The sequence below is a fragment of the Balearica regulorum genome, chromosome 14 (assembly GCF_011004875.1).
Source record: "Balearica regulorum gibbericeps isolate bBalReg1 chromosome 14, bBalReg1.pri, whole genome shotgun sequence".
Lineage (NCBI taxonomy): Eukaryota > Metazoa > Chordata > Aves > Gruiformes > Gruidae > Balearica > Balearica regulorum.
The window spans coordinates 20,435,599-20,454,062 of NC_046197.1; the positions used below are offsets into that span (position 1 = coordinate 20,435,599).

Genomic DNA, 18,464 nt, shown 5'->3' on the forward strand with positions numbered 1-18,464 from the left:
CATGTTCGGTTTTGTATCACGTGCTCTTACCGCTGTTCCCTTCTCCCTCTCCTGTTTTGTAACCTATTTTAAGCCTATAATAATAGTAACTTTGCACTGAGTTTATAAGCTTTTATTTTCTTTCTAAAGCACTTAAGCCAGTGAGGTCCTAAGCCTTGACTTCAGGCTTTTATTTATGGTTCCAGCAAATGCTGCTTCAGTGGTTGATAGCTTACCCAGCCAGAATCACTCCTGCTTCAGGCTGACAGCTTTTTGTCCTTCGCTTAAGAAGCTGTGCGGGTCATAAAGAGAAAAATACTGAGAAGCATTCTAGATCATCTCAAAAAGAGGAGAGAGCCCTCTGGACTGCTTTTACACACGTAAAAGTGCTATCCCACCCACTTTTGGAAAGTTTGTGACCTCTTCTCTTTCTTCTGGCTCTATTGTTGGGGACACCCAGGAGCAGAGCAGTGGCTCCTATGTCTGGTTTTCATCTCTTGTGCGTGGTGCCTCGTTGCTTTCGCGCGTTCTTTGCTGTAGCCAGCTTTGCCACAGCACTCTTTGTTGTGGTCGGGGCTGCACAAATTGGCTACAAAGGTTGGGAGACTAGGATGGTTGGTCCCATGACACGAGCTGGGTTTCGCTCTCCCTTTGGGAGACGATGTTGATTCTGCTGGTGGAGGTGTGGGCAGCTGCCCGTCTCCTCTCCTGTTATCTTGCTGCAGATAGAGGAGTGGGGGCTGGGGATCTGAGTGCAGGTCCGGTCACAGATCCACGTGACGTCTTTTGTGTGGGACACCCACCTGCTCTGCCGCAGCACGAATTTTTTTTTTTTTACTGTGGTTGAGGCCAGGAGGTGAGCGTGGTGGTGAGAGGTGACCTGGGTTTGCAGAGTCCCTGGGGAGGGGTGGTTAATCGAACTTGAGTTGCAGGGTGCTGGCGATGAGCGCGGTGTGCGTGAACAGGATAGATGAGCTGGCATGTGGTAACTTGTCTGTAAGTCTGGGCCCGACCAGGCGAACCAGCTTAAGAGGAGGTTGCACGTGGTTGCATCAAGTGATTTCGTCACAGTGCTTCGGTGTGAACCTGGCTGTCCACCCTCCGGCTGCATCTGTCCAGCTGTGCTGGCAGCCTCTGTGGGGAGGCACAAAGCACTGGCTTGGAATGAAGGACCAAAGAGAGTATGGTTGCTTTCCTTTTCTCTCTGCTCTGTTATCACCTCTGCTTAGAATTAGTTGAGCAGACAATTCAGTAAATGTGTAGAAATTCGGGGAATAGTTCCATGTTAGTAGAACAAACTTCTCTGCCAATTTGAATAGACTATTAGAGTATTTTTTCTACTCTGCATTAAAGTGGTTCATTGTACAATCAGTTGCAAAACTAGCCTCTTCCTTTGTTTCCTCCTCTATTGGTCCTTGCATTTCATTTTAAGCGGTGACTTACTGTCCCGTTACAGTCCCACCATGGTCCCTGACCCAGGCTTCTTCCTTCTCCTAGCTGCAGCATCAGAAGAAAGTCTGCCCTTCAAAACTCCAAACATTTTCATCATCTTATTTCTGTACTTCTGGTCTCCGTCCCATGCCACCCTCGGTTTGCTGTTCCTGGCAGACCCCCGGCAGCGCCGTGCCTGGGCTGGGCTCTGGCAGGAGCAGGCAGGCTGCGGGCACGGCGCTGCCGAGAAAGGCAGCTTCTGTGCCGGGCTGGGGCTGCGGCAGCGTGCAGGGTGGACGTGCCCCACGCCATCTCTCAGCAAGCGTTTGTTGGATGCCATGTGGTAGAAATGCTCCTCGCGGGTGCTGTGCATGCTCATGGTGCTGTGTACAAGCTGGGGGTGAGTAGTTTCCCGGGGAGGTTATTAGCGTTGTGGAATTTCAGGTCATGTCTGGAATGGGGTAAATGTCCTGCTGCAGTTTTGGACAGGGGCACCGAGACCGTTTAAGTCTCCATCGGTCCGGCTCCCAGCACCAGGGAGGTGAAGGCGCACCGCGAGCCCTGCGCCGCATCCCAGGGCTGCTCCAAGAAGCCACCTCTGCAGCTGCTGGGGCTCGCAGAGGTGTCCCTGGGTGCGGAGGGCAGGGTTGGTGAGCGTGGGATCGGGGGCCCCTTTCTGCTGGTCTTCCCAGAGTCTGGGGGTCCCCGCGACAGGCTGCGCTGCCGGCACACCCGGCCCGACGGCCGACCCAGGGTGTCCCCCACGAGCGGCTGTGCAAACCGAGGATTAAAAGTGATCTCACCTCAAAGATGTTACGGTCTTGGCATTAAACCACCAGCCATTGTTCAGAACAACTGGGCAGTGTGAAACCTCTTTTCACAGAGGAGGAACGCGGGGCGCGTCTGTGTTACAGTTATTTTAAAAATAAAGATGACACTGTCATTTAAAATTAGGTTGGTTTTGATGTGTTCAGACTCCCTGCTCGTCAGTAGACGTTGAAAGGAGGAAGGGCGTGTGTGCTTGTGGGAGAGAGGGAGAGCGAGAAGCTGGCTGGACTCCAGTGCAGATAGCTGGCAGAGGAGGATGTGCAAGTTGTTGCTCAAGCATCCTAGAAAACTTACGGGAAGCTGTTAAACTAGTAGAAGTTTTCACTTTTAATCAGTTACTTGAGTGATCTGAATGTATCTGCTCTGCTGGACTTGCTTAAAAATGCTGCTTTGTGAAGCTTTAAGCACTTTAGTTATTCCAAAAATGTATTTTTCTAAACCAGTTGACCTTCACTTACATTATTCTGGAGACTGCTGTATATCTACCATGCTTTCCTCCCTGTCGCTTCCGCCTACCCCCTTGTTTTTTCCCCCCAAACTGACTGCTGCTTTATTTCCTTTTAACATTTAGACATGGTAGGTTGATGGTTTGACCCAGGTAATTTTTTCCTTAGGTGACAAACACGGCGGGTTGTATAACCGCGCTGAGCTCAGCAGTCCAGATGGCTGGCGGGCAGCCCGGGCGGCTTCGGCTTCGGAGGCTCTTGGGAATGCCTGCACTTGTAATAAAACGTGGGCTTGTTTTTAATTAGAACCATCATTTAGTTCAGCTTGGAGAGACAAAAGAGCAAGACCTGTGTAGAGGATTCAAGCCCCCAGATGTTTCACTTTTGATAGATTTTTTTTTTTTTAATTTTTTTTTCCTCTTTTAATCAGGCTCAGGCATCGGTGTAAGTTCTGAGCTGAAATTTATGTTGGAAGGAAGGAGGGGAGCGAGGTGGGGGGGTGGCTCCGGCGGCAATGCATTAGTTGAGCGCTGAACAGTAGGTTGGGAGGGAAGGAAGGAAGGAAGGAAGGAGCTGCCAGGGACCCTGGGCCACCCTCTTCCAAATGAACAGCCCTCGTTTGAATGACATAAACCAGCATTTCACAGCGGGTTTCTGCTGCCCTGCCAAGTCTTTCGCTTGGGAAGCAAGGCATATTTTTTCCTCCCCTCCCCCTGCAGGGAGGTTTGCAGGGATGTGGGCTGGGAAAGATCTTACTCCTATCTATATCCTTCTGGCTCAGAGAGCAAGGAAGGTTATTTCTAGCCACAACACAGTGTAGTCTAACTCTGAAAATCCTGCTTGTAGTATGAAAACCTGGCTCTTGGACAAAAATAGAACAGGCTTGATAAGGCAGAGCCAGAAACAAGGGCTGATTTCATCAAGGTTGCCAGGTGTCCTGCTTTTAACAAGGAAATATGCTTTTTTGTACATGAGCCTTCCTGCTCTGTGCTTTGCTGGCATCCTGCTACTGGGCTGAGTCCCAACATAGCAGCTCTGCCGCGGTGTGCCAAGCTTGCTCGGGCGTCAGGTGCAGAGGATCCTGCCTGGCGCGGTATGGACCCGTGCCGATCTCCCTTTTCTTTTTCTCTTTCTTCCTTCTTCCCTTCCTTCCTTTTCCCCCTTCCCTGTTGCTGCAGGGGGCAGGGTATACGGTGCCCTCCCCTCCCCAGGCGTGCCCACCCCATCTCACGAAGGGACCGTGGGGTGCCCGGAGGCTCTGGGCGTTCCTGTGGGAAACGGGGCCGAGTTGTGGGCTGGGAACCTGCAGCCAAGCGAGCGGTCCCTGCCTTTCAGGGGTGTCGTGGTCTTGCACCTAGTCACGTACAGCTCGGGGTGGGAGCAGACAGGTTTTGGGTACGACAGCAGAGGCTGGAGAGGTGCTGTCCATCTCGGAGGGCCGGAGCTGGCTCAGGCTGTGCTTCCCTGCACAATTGGATCCGCGTCTGGGCAGCTGTGGGAAGTGGGAATCCTACCCGCCTCTCCAGCCTCAACTCTTCATTCTCTGTTTCTCTGGTGTTGGACCAAATGTTTGTGTGCCCACGCTGTGAGCCTGATCTGGCTGCACACTGTCAAGTAATAATAATACTAATAGCTGGCTTGCTAGAATAATTTTCAGCTGGATCAGCCTCCCGGTGCAGCTGTGTAGGTGCTGCTGCTGTCTTTGCTAGCAGCCGCGGGAGAGCGTGGCTGCGAGCGTGCAGAGGGCGAGATGGTTCCTCCGGTTGCAGGATGGTGTTAGATAAATGGAAGCCAGCTGTGAGCACGGTGTCATGCTGCTGGGGCTGAGCGGGGGCACCACGACCTCCCACGGACACGCAGGCATGAGGATGTGGGGCATTTGGCTCATGCCTTGTGGCTCTCGTCCCTGCCGCTGTACCTGCCTGTACGAGGGGAAGGGAGACGGCACGGCAGGACCATCGCTGTGACAGGAAGAGCAGCAAAACGACGCACAAAGTGTTCCTGGCCAGGGAAACACTCCCCTGGGGAGTGTCAGGTTTTCAGAGCAACTTCTGGGGCTCCTGGGGCAAGCTGCCGTCTGTCTACAATCGCCTTCTCCCCTCTTTCCTCCTGGGAGGTGGGAGAGCAAAGCAGAGGACCTGGCTTCTCCGACGTCCCTCCCAAGGGAAAGGTGCTCACGGTCTGCGTGACTGAGGGAGGGGAGGTCGGGAGGACTGTAGGCTGCCTGCACGCATGAAGGCCAGTTTGGGCGATGACGTGGAAAAGATGGAAACGCCGTAATAGCCACGTGGAAAGAAAAGTGAACACTGATGTGCCTGGCCAGAAGAAATGGGTAATCCACAGAGCGGCCTTTCGCAGCAGTCCCTGAAAGTGCTACCATCCACCAGCAGTTTGAGGAAGTGAGGAGGTAACTCCTCGTAGTCTTCACAGTCAGAGAAAATGGGCCACTCGTATCTGCTGGCTTGAAAATGGTATTTTTTCACTTTCTTTTTCTCTTGAATTGCTGTGGAAATAATGGAGTATTTGGTGGTAAAGACAGTAGAAACAAAATAATATCTTATTATCTTTTAAATGGAATGTGCTCAATAATTCACTGAAGTTTTGCTCACTTGAAGTCACTTGGAGTTACCCAAGATCTCCGTGCAAAACCTGTTTGTCGTCATCTACGGCACCTTCACTACCGTTCATCAGAGGGGGTTTTTGTGTGCTGCCAAAGCTTTAAGTGAATGCTAGAGTGAGGGAGTCTTCTCTGCCCTTCTCCTAGGAGCACCTGAGCACGGTGCAACATCATCCTGAGGGGATTTGTGTCCATGCATTGCAGGATAATTTCCATAAACCTTTTCCTTAATGGTTGCTGCTTCTCAGGCTTCCAACTCCTGGCGTAGGGTTGGAAACAAATTCTCCAGGACCGATATTGATGCATTTCAGTTTCTGTCCTGCTCTGAAGGGGACAGGGGGGACGTTAGGATCTTGACTGTGGGGAAGGGATCAGGTGCATCAGTGGCGTCCGAGTGAGAAAGAGGTTAAGAGAGGAGACTTGTTTCAAGCAGCTCTTCTGTTGTCCCTCTCTCGTAGGGCAATTGAAGGGGTAGGAAAAGGGATGTGCACGAGTCCCAGCACGTGGTTACCGCTGCTGGGCTGAGCGAGCCCTCGTGCAGCGGCAGCTTTGCAGCTTCAGGGCGCTGCAGACACCCCGCCTACCACCATCTGAGTCAATCCGAGTGGCTGGACTCCCGTCTGCAGGCTGTTTGTCACCCCATTTTCCTTTTTCATTTACAAAAGGGTTGCAAAACACCCATGTAAAATGTCTGCGCTCCTCCAGCCCGTGTCTCCACAACCTGTCCTTGGGTGGCTGGCAAGCCAGTTGGACTACCAATTCTGAGGGAATATAATGATTTCTATTTATACTCTTTTGGCTTGTGCATCTTCTAAGCTGAAAGTTGAAAAACTTGTTCATGGTTGTTTTGAGGATTTCTGAATATGAATCACAAGGAAATTGCATAACACTGCAGCATTTCCTCCTATTGCTCAGGGCTTTACAAACACTGCGCTCCTCCAGGGAGACCAGGGAAATCTGGCAGGACTGGCCCGTTTGACAGTAGTTGTTGTCTGAATGGAAAGTCTGGGTTGAAGGGTAGGTCCCAGCACTAGTAAAAGGAGTGTAAGGTGGAATCTTCCATGTCGGTGCCTGGACTAGGTGGTTGAAATGGCAGGTTCTTTCTCAGATGGCGATCCCTCTGTCTGTGGCTGCGAAGGAAGGACTGCCGGTCCTGTTGTTCGTTAAGGCTTTCTACAAATCACTGCCACCTCCCGCCTCTGAGAAGCTAGACAACCCTGTCCGCTAGATTTTAGCCATTTAGGCAAAATTTCATGCTGATGTTGGAACCTGAAAGATTTTGGGAACTGTGCTGAACGCTGCAACCTCCAAGGGATACAGCTCAGGTTGGGCCGTTTTGAATTTTAAATAAAAAACTGCTTTGTGTATGAAATGTAGGGTACTCCTATAAAGGAGGTGTGCACACGTACAATTGCCGTGTGAAAGCACAGCCAATTTATTGTGGAGGTTAACAGACATCACGGGCAGCCAGTGGAAACCCCGAAATGGGGAAATAAACGTAAAATTACTCAACATCATCTTTTCTTTGTTGTCCTTCCAGACTCCAGGTACTTCCTTTTGCTTTTCTTTTCCCACAATCGTTTCATCCCGAACAACCCGCATACCCCTTTGCTCTTTGCATGCTCGTGTGTGCAGTTTATTCAGGAACAGGTTGGAAAAACTGATGGATTGGATTCTTCTTGGTTTACCTGTGGGCAGGCAGAAGATGGCATCAGGCTGTGAACGGTGACTGTAGAAGTATTTGAGGCTACAGATGGTGGCTATCGGAGGATTTTTGATTGTGAAAATCCACAGCTTGTGTTTGTATTACCCACAGCTCCAACGTGGGTAATGACAGATCTGAAGCTTGGGGCGGGGGGACTGGAGCGGGTACAGCGGTCTGCGTTCCTTCTGCTGCCCGCGCTTTGGTCCACGTGGTGTTGGAGACGTGGCTCGAGGAGAAGGCAATCAGCTGTGGCCATGGGTAGGACGCGAGCGTGTTTCCCTCCGGCTCGTCCCACCGGCAGCGAGGGAGCGGGGCAGCGTGGCGTTGCTTCCCGGGCTGACTGTTAGCTAGCGCACCCTTGAACTTCGCAGGCCTCTTAATCATCTCCATAAAACTGTTTCCTCTGCAAAACATAGTGTATGTTTGGTGAAGCATTTCACCAGGAAGAATTAACTTGTTCTTTGATAAATTATCTTAAATATTGAGTTAATAATTGAGCACAGTTCAAATATTTGGGGGGGGGGTTAATTTTGCAGGAAAATTTCAAAATAATAATGAACTGCGATTTTTGTTGTGCTCATAAAATTTATGCTTCTGGATTACTTGCAGATGAATCTCAGAATTTTTCAGTAATAGGTTGTAAAAGCCTCGTTTTAAGCCTCCAGATAGCAGTGATTCTGCAGAAATTAAGCAGTAGTAGCTTCCACTAAAAAAGGTACGATCTGGTTTTCTTCAGCATATTTGACCACAAACAGTACAAATTTAGAAAACTAAATTCAAGGCACCAAGGTCTGCAGATTTTCTACTAGGTTAATATATATTTTTCTACACATACCACTTCTGAAATTTCCTAGTAAAGATATTTTGGCTCTGACGATACAATCAGATGGGAATAATGAGTGAGAGCGTTCAGACGGTTGCGGTGCTGCAGGACAGGGGTTTGTCTCCACGTTAGTCACCAGCCCCAAAGTTGTGAGTTTATAAGCGAGCCTGTTCCCGCAGGCGGAACGTGGGACACCGGCCCCCACCCCTCGGCACAGGCTTTCTTCCTACCCTTTGTCAGTGGCTAATACTGAAAAACGAAAGAGGGTTTTTACTTCATGAGAAGCTTTCTGGGTTTAGGTCTGTTTTCTCCAGAGTGTGTTAACAACAGGAAAAAGGGGTGTGTGCGTATACAAATAAACTTATTTTATGGTGTTTTATCAACAGGCTCTGTCCTGGGCGATGTGCACGCCTGCAGAACTGCCTGTTCTCAGCAAAGCTCTCGCGTGCTGTCTGCTAAATGCTGTTACCCTGCGAGGTGTAACCGCGCTATCCCCTCGCACTTACGCTGGCAGAAGCGTCGGAGCCCCGTGTCTCGGTGCTGCATCTCGTGCTGAGCCGGCACCCCGCGCTCACCCGCGCAGCCATGGCAAGGCAGCCCACAGCAAAGCTTAGCACAGGAATTGTGCACAGGCGTGCAAGAGAAAGGATGGGGGTGTGGGGGGGAGCGGAATCTGCCTCTCTCTTCAAATCCAGCACTCGGCAGTTGCTTGGAAGAGGTCTTGGAAGGCCATGTGCTCCCAGCCTGGCGCCCGTCTCTCCCGGGACAGATGGGGGTCTCAGCGCCGTGCACCCACCCGTGTCCTGAGCCGCTGTGCAGCCTGTGCCCCGATGACACCCATCTGCTGCAAGCAGCGAGCCCGGGGTAGGGCAGAGGGCACTGCCGTGGAGATCTCACAGCTATTTCATGCCTGTGTGGTCCTTTGCCATACAAACCCTATGGGGAAATACTTTAGCCCTTTACACAACCAAGTGAGGTGTTTCCCCCTCTGCACGCTCGCTGTCCCTTTGGTCCTCTGCCCTGGCAGAGCAGACGTGGTGCTGTGCAGCCAGCGCCGGTGGGCAGCCCTGAACCTGGGGGAGATGCTTGCAGCCAAAGGCTTTGCCGGGTTGGCAGGCAGCGGTGGGACAGTTGTCCGTGCTGGATTCAAACGTGGCGAAGGAGAAGCAGCCGTGGTCACCACACTGGCTGTGTCCACAGACTGGTGCTTCTGCTCAAGGACCACGGGCGGTGGTGGGCTCAGGCTGCCAGGCAGACCTGGGAGGTCAGGGGTGGCTTCACAGCTTCTGCTGGAAGAGCAGCTCTGTACAGAGAGCTTCGGAGCGCTTTGTTGTCTGAACACCCAGTAGCTATGGGGTTACTGGAGGTCTCCCTGGCCATGCTGAGTTTTTCTCTGTGCTGAGCTCTTCTGTTCTGGACTGGGTTGCAGGGCTTGTTCACCAGAATCATAGAACCCCAGACTGGTTTGGGTGGGCAGGGACCTCCCAGCCCATCCAGTGCCACCCCTGCCACGGGCAGGGCCACCCTCCACTAGCCCAGGTTGCCCAAAGCCCCATCCAACCTGGCCTTGAGCACTGCCAGGGAGCCAGGGGCAGCCACAGCTTCTCTGGGCACCCTGTGCCAGGGCCTCAGCACCCTCACAGGGAAGGATTTCTGCCTTCTGAGGCAGCTCAGAGAGCATGCTGTGCACAGGGAGCGCCTGGGAGCGTAGGGCCTCTGTTGCCTCCATTCCTCAGCAGAACCCATTGGATTTATGATTTTTTCTGCAGTGCTGTAAAGATGAATTGACAGTGTAACAGTGTGGTGGAGTTACAAGGAGGATGGTGCAGGGAAAACATGCTCCTGTCTGAACAATCTGTAACTTTATTTTTGTCAGTAATCAATGGAGACTTGGGTATAATGAATAGTAAAAACCTCTTTAAAATTCAGCACCCTTTCGCAGGGAAGAAGGTTGGTCCAACACTGACTTGCATATGAGGCTTAATCTTAAAATACATCCTTGTGCTTTAAGCTCTGGTTATCATCAAAGCTGTTTTGGAAGGAGTGGAATGTTACTGTCCGGGTCCGGGAAGCCAAGCAGGGCAGGAGTGACCTTTGCCGTGCCGAGACCCCGAGGGGTCTCCGCGGGCTGGGCCACCCAGTCTGGCTGCATGAGGGGCACGGTTTTGACAGCGGTGGCCCTTAGGGTGCTGGAGGGGCTCTGCTCTCGGACTCCTTACACAGCAGACCTTTCTGCAGACTTGGAAACTGTCTCTTATCCTAAAAAAAAAAAACAAAAACAAAAACCTCTCTTCAAAAGGCTTGAGGCAATATAGGAAAAGGATTTCTTTTTAAAAGTAATGTTTTTCTTGGAAAAGGAAATGATATTACAGAATTGGGGCTTGGTTAAAACCTTGATGTTGTAAAGTGGTGTTAATGGATTAATACACTGACAATGGATAAAAGGTTTGTCCTTAATAAGATGGATGTAGGATGACAGTATCTCCTTGTTTTATGGTTGCATAGTTGACCTCTGCCTGAAATTTCCTTTTCACTGTGTGCATACTTTGCAATTAATGGCATAAGCATATTGTGTTTCCTTGTCTGTTCTTTTCCCCGCTTTTTTTTTTTTTTCCAAGAACGGTCTCTGATGATTAACAACCTCTCTATTGTTTCATGTAACCAAACTGGAAGAGCGAATATGCAGGCAGAGACATTTTTCCCTGTAGCTGATGTGCCATGCCCCATAACTCGAGCTGCATGACTGGTCCTTTAGGCCCGGGCAGCAGGGAAGCCGTTGGCCGAAGGACAGCAGATAGCGGATCTGTGCCAGGGAGCACGTCAGGTGCCGGAGCAAGCGGCTGAAACCCGGGGTGACCCGGAGGAATTGCAAAATATTTTGGTGTCCCGAGCACAGGAGCTGGCGTGTGCTCAGCAGGGGCAGTGGCCGGGGCTGATGGGGGACCCCTTGGGTAGTAACCCGGCTGTACCTGGAAAGCAAGGCTGCGAGAGCCGAGTCACCCGTTTGTTGTGTAGAGTGTTCCCTTTGACTGCACAGAGCGTCAGCCTGCATGTCTGGGGTGAGCCAGGGCGGCGTGCAGGGCTCGAAGGCTGCGTGGGCTCGGAGGAAGGGCTGTGCGGCTCCGAGGGTTACCTCAAGCTGTGCGCCTGGGCCCTGCGATGGGCCCTCAACGGAGCTGCTGAAGCTGGACAGAAAAACTTCTTTAGGGAAGGTTGACTTATGGCCAGGGCTACTAGGCAGCACCACTGGCAGAGGAGCCTGCTGTTGGTTTCCTTCCCTCTTGTCACTTATTTTATTTTCTTGATATTAAACATTTTCAGTGTTCATGGAGGAAAACTCACTTGCTGACTACAGCTGGTTTTGCTGCTGAATCATCCCCCAGTTTCCAGATGTGGGACGATAGATTTTCTCTTGCAAACAAAAATCTCCACTTTGTCTTGCGTTGCATAGCTAGGTGCCCTGGGAGCAGGAGAGGGAAGGTGCTCGTTGGGAAACGTTCCAGGAAGAGCGGGAGTTGGCACTGAGGGGTCAGTCTCTGCCCAAACCCCCAGTTTTGAGCTGCAGCGGCAGATTTGTGGTTCCCCGAGCGTGTCCTGGGTGGCGGAGCTGATGCAAGCTGTCCCGCCGGCCTCTGGCTGGTGCCAGCATGGCTGGCTGTGGCCTTGCGCTGGTTGGCATCGAGGGACGGGCCTCCCTCCGTTGAAGATGAACCTGCAGGAGGCAAATGACCAGGTTCGTGTCATTCTCTGAGGCTGAGCTCCCTCGCCAGCTCACCGCCCCGACGGGCCCGTGCGGCCGGTGTGCGGGGCGAGAGGTGCTGGCGTCTGCTTTGCCACCGCAGAGGTGTCCGTGGAGCCGCAGCTTTGGTGGCTCTCCGCAGGGCTGGCACCGCGGCCGACGGGCAGGGGAGCACAGGAGTAGCCGTGTTTCGATGCCCTCCGAGGAAGGCATCAGTTTAAGTGGCCTAAGGGTGATACTGCAGAAGTGCTATGTGACACACAGCCTTTTAGTGGGGTGGTTGGTATGGGTAATGGGGATACTGGGCTGGTGTTGGGGCACCCGGGGTGGGCACGGTGGCGAGCTCTGCCGTGGTCAGCAGTGTGCGTGCCCGGCTGCCGCTGGCACCGATCCTTTGAGCACATTGTACTGTCAGCTTCCCCCGGCCTCGTGTTTCTGCTGGAGCTCTCGAGGAGGTTGCTGACAGCAGGGACCCCACTGGCAGCACACAGACCCAGGGGCACCTTCTGAACCTCTGTCCTCAGGGTTAATATCGTTAATTGGGAGCCTGCGGTGGGAAAGGTCGAGAAACGCTTGCCTGCCTGATCGCAGATCAGAGCCTCTCCTCCTCCCCGCTCCCCTTGGATGTGTCGGCCGTTGCTGCCTTGTGCTGCTATCAACATCACCTTTGGAAACTTTCCTTCCTTGCTTGCTATTTCTGGAGGTAGCATGTGATTAAATCAGTTCCCCATGCTCCGCTCCCAGTGGAAGGGGGCTCCCGGCTTTGTTCCCGGCAGAGGAAGGGTGGGCACGCCGGCGGCTTTAACAGCTTACCCAGGCCTTTGTTCCTCTTGGAATGGATGCTGCCACGCTCGGCTCCAGCTTGTGGTGCTGATGGAGTGCCGGCGTGTGTGTGTTTCTGTTGGGGCTCTGGGTTGACAAAGGATTATTTTAAAACATTTTACTCTGTTGAGCTAGAGAAATACAACCTGTCAGAAGGCTGATCTTCTTACAGCCACTGTTTTCATTATGCTAGGCTTTCAAATCATCCTCAAACTGTGGTTAAAACCTTCTGCCAGTGTTTTTCCCCATTTTATTGCATCCACTCTAAAGTAGTGAAGCTGTAGTAGTGGCTCGGACAGGAGGAAGAGCACTGGTGTTTGAGGACAGGAGAGTCTTGGGATGAAGCCACAGCGTTGGCTTGGAGGGTGGCTCTGCTGCAGACAGTGCTGGGTGCGTTGCTTCGTCCTTCTGCCTTTCAGGTCCTCTCTAAATTAATGACATCTCTTTTCCTCTCTCACTCTTTGCCTGACTCATTCATTCAGGCTCTAAGTACTTGTGGGTGAGGATGGCTTCTTGCTCCTTGCCTGAGTAGCACCTACCAGGTGTTACTGTAATGCCCGTGAGATGTAAAGGGAATCGTCTGCTCTGCTCTAAGTTTATATCCCTTATGTGCTTCTTTGAGAAGAGCATGGAGCATTTGTGTTCTCTTGTTTTAAAACCTGCCCTAGTTGTTATTTTAATATAACTCCAAAGCTGTGGCAACCTGATGTTTCGAATGTAGAAGGCTGCGAGGAGCCTTATTGCTGGGGGAGGTCAAGGCAGGTTCTCTCTTAGTACCTCTTCCATTTTGATGGTCCGTCTTAAAAATGAGGACAGCAGACCCCAGTTGGGGTGACATCAGACGTGTCAGCAGTCCCTTCTCAGTGGAGCCAGGGTCTTCATAAGATTTTCTTCTTGTGTTTTCCAGGTCTACAACTCGAACAAGGACAACCAGAGCGAAGGCAGTAAGTATTTCTTTTCAAGCCAGACTCCCGAGAAGGTGCTGGGTGCACACACTTTGCTGGGTCAGCAGGAGATGCTGAGCTGCGGGGACACCGGGCTGTGCTGTGCTCCCTGGGCCAGGGGCTTGGTGTGAGGACCACGGGGTGGCCCGGGGGAGGAGCTGGATCCAGTGCCCAGCACAGAACTGGTGCAGAAACTTGGTGGTGGGACCCGGGACCATGGAGAGCGGTGCTGAGCTGTTCCTTGGCACTTTGAGGTGCATCCCCTCCCACCTGCCCCGTGCCCCGAGATCCCTGGGCTATGGCAGTGGTGCAGGGGTGCTGGCGTGTCTCGGGACCGGCTCCTTTCACTTATCGGAGTCAACGGGTGCAGGTGGCATCTTGGACCAACCAGCTCTCCTTTCGGAACCAGAATTTGGCGGACAAACATGCCTTTTCCAAAGGGGAATGGGAGCAAAAATATAGAGTAAGGAGGTCCCACCTAATCAGGATTGTCAACCAGAGCCCCTAAAAAAAGAGCTGTTTTTATTGTAGTTCAGGCAATCAAAGACTTGAGTCAAGAAAGCACTTGTTTTTCTTCCTAGAGGAGCAGTTGCACCTGGTCCTGGCTCTTATGTCCTGTGTTTCAAAACCCTTAATTGAGCCATTTCCCAGTAGGTTTGAATTGCCATAATTGCAATGCTCAGAACTCTGATCCCTTCCCTCCTTCCCCCAAAGTCATCGGTTATGTGAGAGCCCAGCCTGGGTTGACGAGTAGTAAATAGTTCATTTTTATGCTGCCTCAGACAGGGCATTTTCATCTTGAGTAGAAGCATTTTTCTCATAATAATAGGTATAATTTGCAGATAATGTTCCTTGCACCCATTTTCAGCCTTGCACAAAACAGTCTCTTCCTCCTCTCTGCTCTCTCCGAGGTGGCTTCTCCCTTCGCTGTTGGTCCTCCACGGCGTCAGGTGCACATCCATCTTATCCCATGTGTGTTCCTCTTGGCTTTGTGCAGCCCCGATGATCCTCGCAGGATTAAATGCTGTGCCTCACGCTTGGTCAATGCCCCAGCTGGATACGAAGTCTGCATAGAACAGCTCTGTCTTTTCTCCCTTTTAAAGAGGGGCCAAATGAGTTTTTTGGGGTCAGAGAAGAGGACTTGCTCAACTCTGTCCTAGCGTGGCCATGGGCTGCCATTGCAGTGTGTCCCCTGCACACAACCGCCGGCTCTGCCGGGACAGCGTGCGGTGATTTGGCTAAAGAAACGTGTTACAATAACCATTTGCTAAACTGTGTTGAGGGGTGATGAAAAAGTAGGGAAAACATTAGGGATGGGGATGGGAGGAAGGATTGGTGAAGCAATTGGTGAAGTAATTACCGCCTCTGAAAGAAGCGCTTGTCAAAGCGTGACCTTCCCATCTTACGTGCTGTCAGCCAGAAATCCTCCTGGGGCTGTGACTTACGCTGGAGTCATCCTGCAAAGTAACGGCAGCTCTCTTAGACATGGTAAGAGCTCAAGTCGAGCGTGTCCATGACTTTCCCAGGGTTGTTTGCATTGTCTAATCCCGGTTTTCAGCTGCCAAGCTTGCGACAGATCCCAGGTCGGGGCTCTAAACGCCTCTTTAGGGTTTCCTTGGGTAAGGGCTGTCTGGGTGGTGGTGCTCCCCCCCGGGCTCCTCACTGCCAGGCTGTGTCTGCCCCTGAGCCCCGGCTCCTGCCCGTGGTTGGTTGTGCGCAGCCTCATCCAGCGTGCGCAGCGTTAGCGGAGGTGTGGGCAGGACCAGGCTGGGCTGCAGGCAGCACGGGGCTGCCTGCTGTGGCCGCTGCTGCCGTATAAATATATAAATAGGTGATTTTCCTGGGCTGAACCTGGGAGGGGCGTACGTGTTGGAGGGGAACGTCTCACTCTGGGTGCTGCGCTGACGGGGTGATGCTTGGCCGGCAGGACGTGCTGTGCCCCACGGCAGGACGTGCTGCCCCACACGCCCGCTGCCCAGAGCGGGCCGAGCGGTTCCGCTGGCGGCTGCTGCTCTTCGGCCACGGCCTGTGGCTGCTGCCAGCCCCCGACAGATCCCTAGCTGGAAGCCCACCCTTGGGGCCGGTGGCTTTGAGGAGAAAGCCAGTTTGTCCCCAGGCTGGGGCAGCTCCCACGGTTCCCTCCCATGTGGGTTCCCAGCCCAGCCTGTGCCGCTTTTGGAACGTTGTTTGTTTGTAGTGCTGGTAGTGGTGCAGCCCGTGCGTCAGCCGAGCCTCTCCGAAACAGCTCAGCGTTTGGCAAAGTGTAGGGAGACTTTGACAAAGACACAAAATGCCAAGTTTCTCCCTGCGCGTCTTCACCAGATGAGTACGAAGCTGGGGTTTAGTCAGCCGAGGAGGCTTTGGCAAAGATTCTTATCTTTTAGTACCTCTTCCATTTTGATGGTCCGTCTTAAAAATGAGAAGAGTCCTCCTTGTCTGCTCTGTGGGCTCCTCTCCCCTGGCTTTGGGGAGCGCGTTGGGACCCTCGGCTGGAGGCTGCTTACGCAGCAGTGCTTCTAAACGGTCTGGTGGTGATTATTTTCACATACGGCTCTGACTGGGGCTGCCGCTGGTACGTTCAGACATCTGACTCTGCTTTAGCCCTCATTAAAACCATGTCTGTAGTGAACTGCTTGCCTCACCAGCTACACTTAAAATTGATTTGGGGACTGGCTTTTTGCCACGCAAGCCTTGATACAGGAGCTTCCTCCAGGGCCTCGAAATGAGTGCAGTCATTCGGTGGAGTCCGGATGCAATTCCTGACCCTGAAAACCTGTATACCTCTGCTTCCTGCCCCTACGTGGGTTAGTCTGACAGGGACTCGCAGTGCTATAGTGAGGTCTGCTTTTTGGCCACTATCTAATTTTACAGTGCTTTTGGGTTTTACATCCTGCTGTGTGGCCAGATGGCCATCGGCCTACAGGGTGATTTATCTTAATCTTCTTTGGGAGCTGGGAGGAAGCCGTGCCGAGCAGTGGGGGTGGGCGGGTGTCGGTGAACCGCGAGAGCCAGACAAATTTAGATGCGTTAGTTTGCAAACCAGGAGGACTTGCCCTGCTCTGTGGAAACAAATCCTCCAGGCCATTTGTGCTTATTGCATGGAAAAGCACAGAACTCCTTTCCCCTCCCCTCCCTACCATTTCCCTCTCCTTTTCCATACCCACTTGGTTCCCCATTAGTTCAGGACCCCATCAGAAGCTGTCTTTATTTTCATAAGCTCTTCACAGACCTTGAGTCCCTTGACTGCCCTGTCTGCTGGTGCGCTTGTCCGGGTGGCCTGGCCCTCCCCAGCAATCCGCATTTCCCAATCTTTGCAGCTCACTGGTGGTTTGAGACTTGAAGTAACACTTGAAAACTCGTTTCTCTCTAGTCTCTGCTTCTTGGTTTCTCCCTTTCTCTGTGGCTTTGAATTCCCTGAAGTCTTTGAACGAATTCCTAACGGTAACCATCGTGGCCCTTCGTTGCACGGTGCAGAAACGGGGTGCGGGGGGGGTAGGGGGTGCAGAAGAGCGTGCTTTGACCTTGCACTGCCGTGACCGATGTGCACACAGCTGGAGTCAGCAAGGCTGCCTGAGGCTGAACAGAGCTGATTCAGACTTCTTACCCCCTTACCGATGCTCTGATATGCCATATCAGCGTAAAGTAAAGGAATTAATGGATTAAGTAGAAATAATCTGTGAGGCAAAAATAGAATGGGATGAGACCAGCTCAGTAGCACTAGAAATACGATGCTACATGAAGGTCAGATAAGTGTGTGTGTGTGTGCGCAACAGCTGTAATACAAGCAATGTGTGTCACCTTTGCCGATGTAACATATTTCTCTGCTAGATTACAGTGTGAATACTGCATCTCAGCCGTGCATTGAAATGCTGCTCTTGTATGAAGCGCCTGTGACATCTGGCCTGGCCCGGAGCGGAGTTTCACATCTTCCCCTGGGCAGTGAGAGCCCCGGGAGGGGGAGTAGCAGGAGGCAGAGTTGTAGGCTTTGCCCCTGCAGCAGGTTTGAATGCATGAACAGAGGAAAATGCTGCCTCTGATCATAAAAGAGTTTGTAAATCCACTGCCTGCTATGACTGAGAGGCCGTTTTAAACATATAGGATGGGGATTAGGGATGCCTGTTGTGAAGAGCGGAGAAACACGTTGACCATGCTTTTCTGTGGCAGCCCCAAGAGTTTGCTCTTCTCTGCTCTGCTGCCTTCCCTCTCGTTTCCTGACCCTGGCTGATGGCAGGAGGCAGCTCCCCAATGATTTAAATCCATCTGGGTGTGGGCTGTGGGTCCCATCCCTCCTGTACGGACGTTCCTGCCTCTGCCTTCTGCAGCAGCGGCTCTCGTTGAGGTCAGCTAGCTGAAGGCTTGGGTTTGGTGGGGGTTTTGAGACAGCAGTGTTCTTTTCTTTTTTTTGTTAATCTTGCTGAACCCTCTTGCTGCACTAATCCTGCTGTCAGGGCATGGAGGAGGATGGGGCCGTAAGAGCTGCTGGGACCACAGACCCTGTGTTTCACGTGGGCACGCTCGGCTCTCCAGCCCCGGAAAGCCATCGGTTGCCCCTTCCTTCCTCCCCGCTTCCTGACCTGCGGCCGCTATCAAGCAGAAGCTAAGTGGGGTCTAAGGTGCTGAACCAACGCTGGGGGCTGCGGATCGCTGTGCTGCGGGGGCCAGCGGAGCAAGTGTAAGATCTGGACGGCAGTAGATGCAAATCCGCCCTTGGTCTGTGCTGTTGCTGAACTGAATCGTTGGGTAAATGAATGAGAGAGAGAGAAGCTGCTTCTGCTGTGAGAGGGGAAATCAAGCTTTTACAATGCTCAAAAAAGTGAAATTTAAGGATGAACAAAGGCACTTTGGATATTTAATCAGATATTATTTCTGGCTATAACTCCTGCAAATAAATCCCTGACCTTTCCTGATCCAGAGCTCAGCAACGAGCGGAAGAGCTTATTTGTTGGGTTGGGAGGATTCCGCTTGGTGCCTTCCCTCCCCAGGGACTGCTTGGCCCCTTACCTCTGCTGTGGCCGACGCCGCGGAAAGCTGCGGCCCAACCTCTTGCTGAGCGGTGGAGCGGTGGGCTCTGGAGGGGGCACCCCGGAGCGGGGCACGCCTTTGTAGGTGTCTTCTGCTCATGTTAAACTT

At 52.4% G+C, this 18,464-nt stretch overlaps 1 protein-coding gene across 9 annotated transcripts in view; it reads left to right on the forward strand.

Annotated features, from left to right (window-relative positions):
- The window catches only part of ARHGAP26 (Rho GTPase activating protein 26), a 152,360-nt gene that overhangs the window by 55,663 nt on the left and 78,233 nt on the right, over positions 1–18,464 (forward strand). For all 9 annotated transcript variants that reach the window (XM_075766784.1, XM_075766776.1, XM_075766779.1 and 6 more), the window contains one exon: positions 13,298–13,334. In XM_075766784.1, coding sequence (XP_075622899.1) covers positions 13,298–13,334 — 37 coding nt within the window. The remainder of the gene's footprint in view (positions 1–13,297; positions 13,335–18,464) is intronic.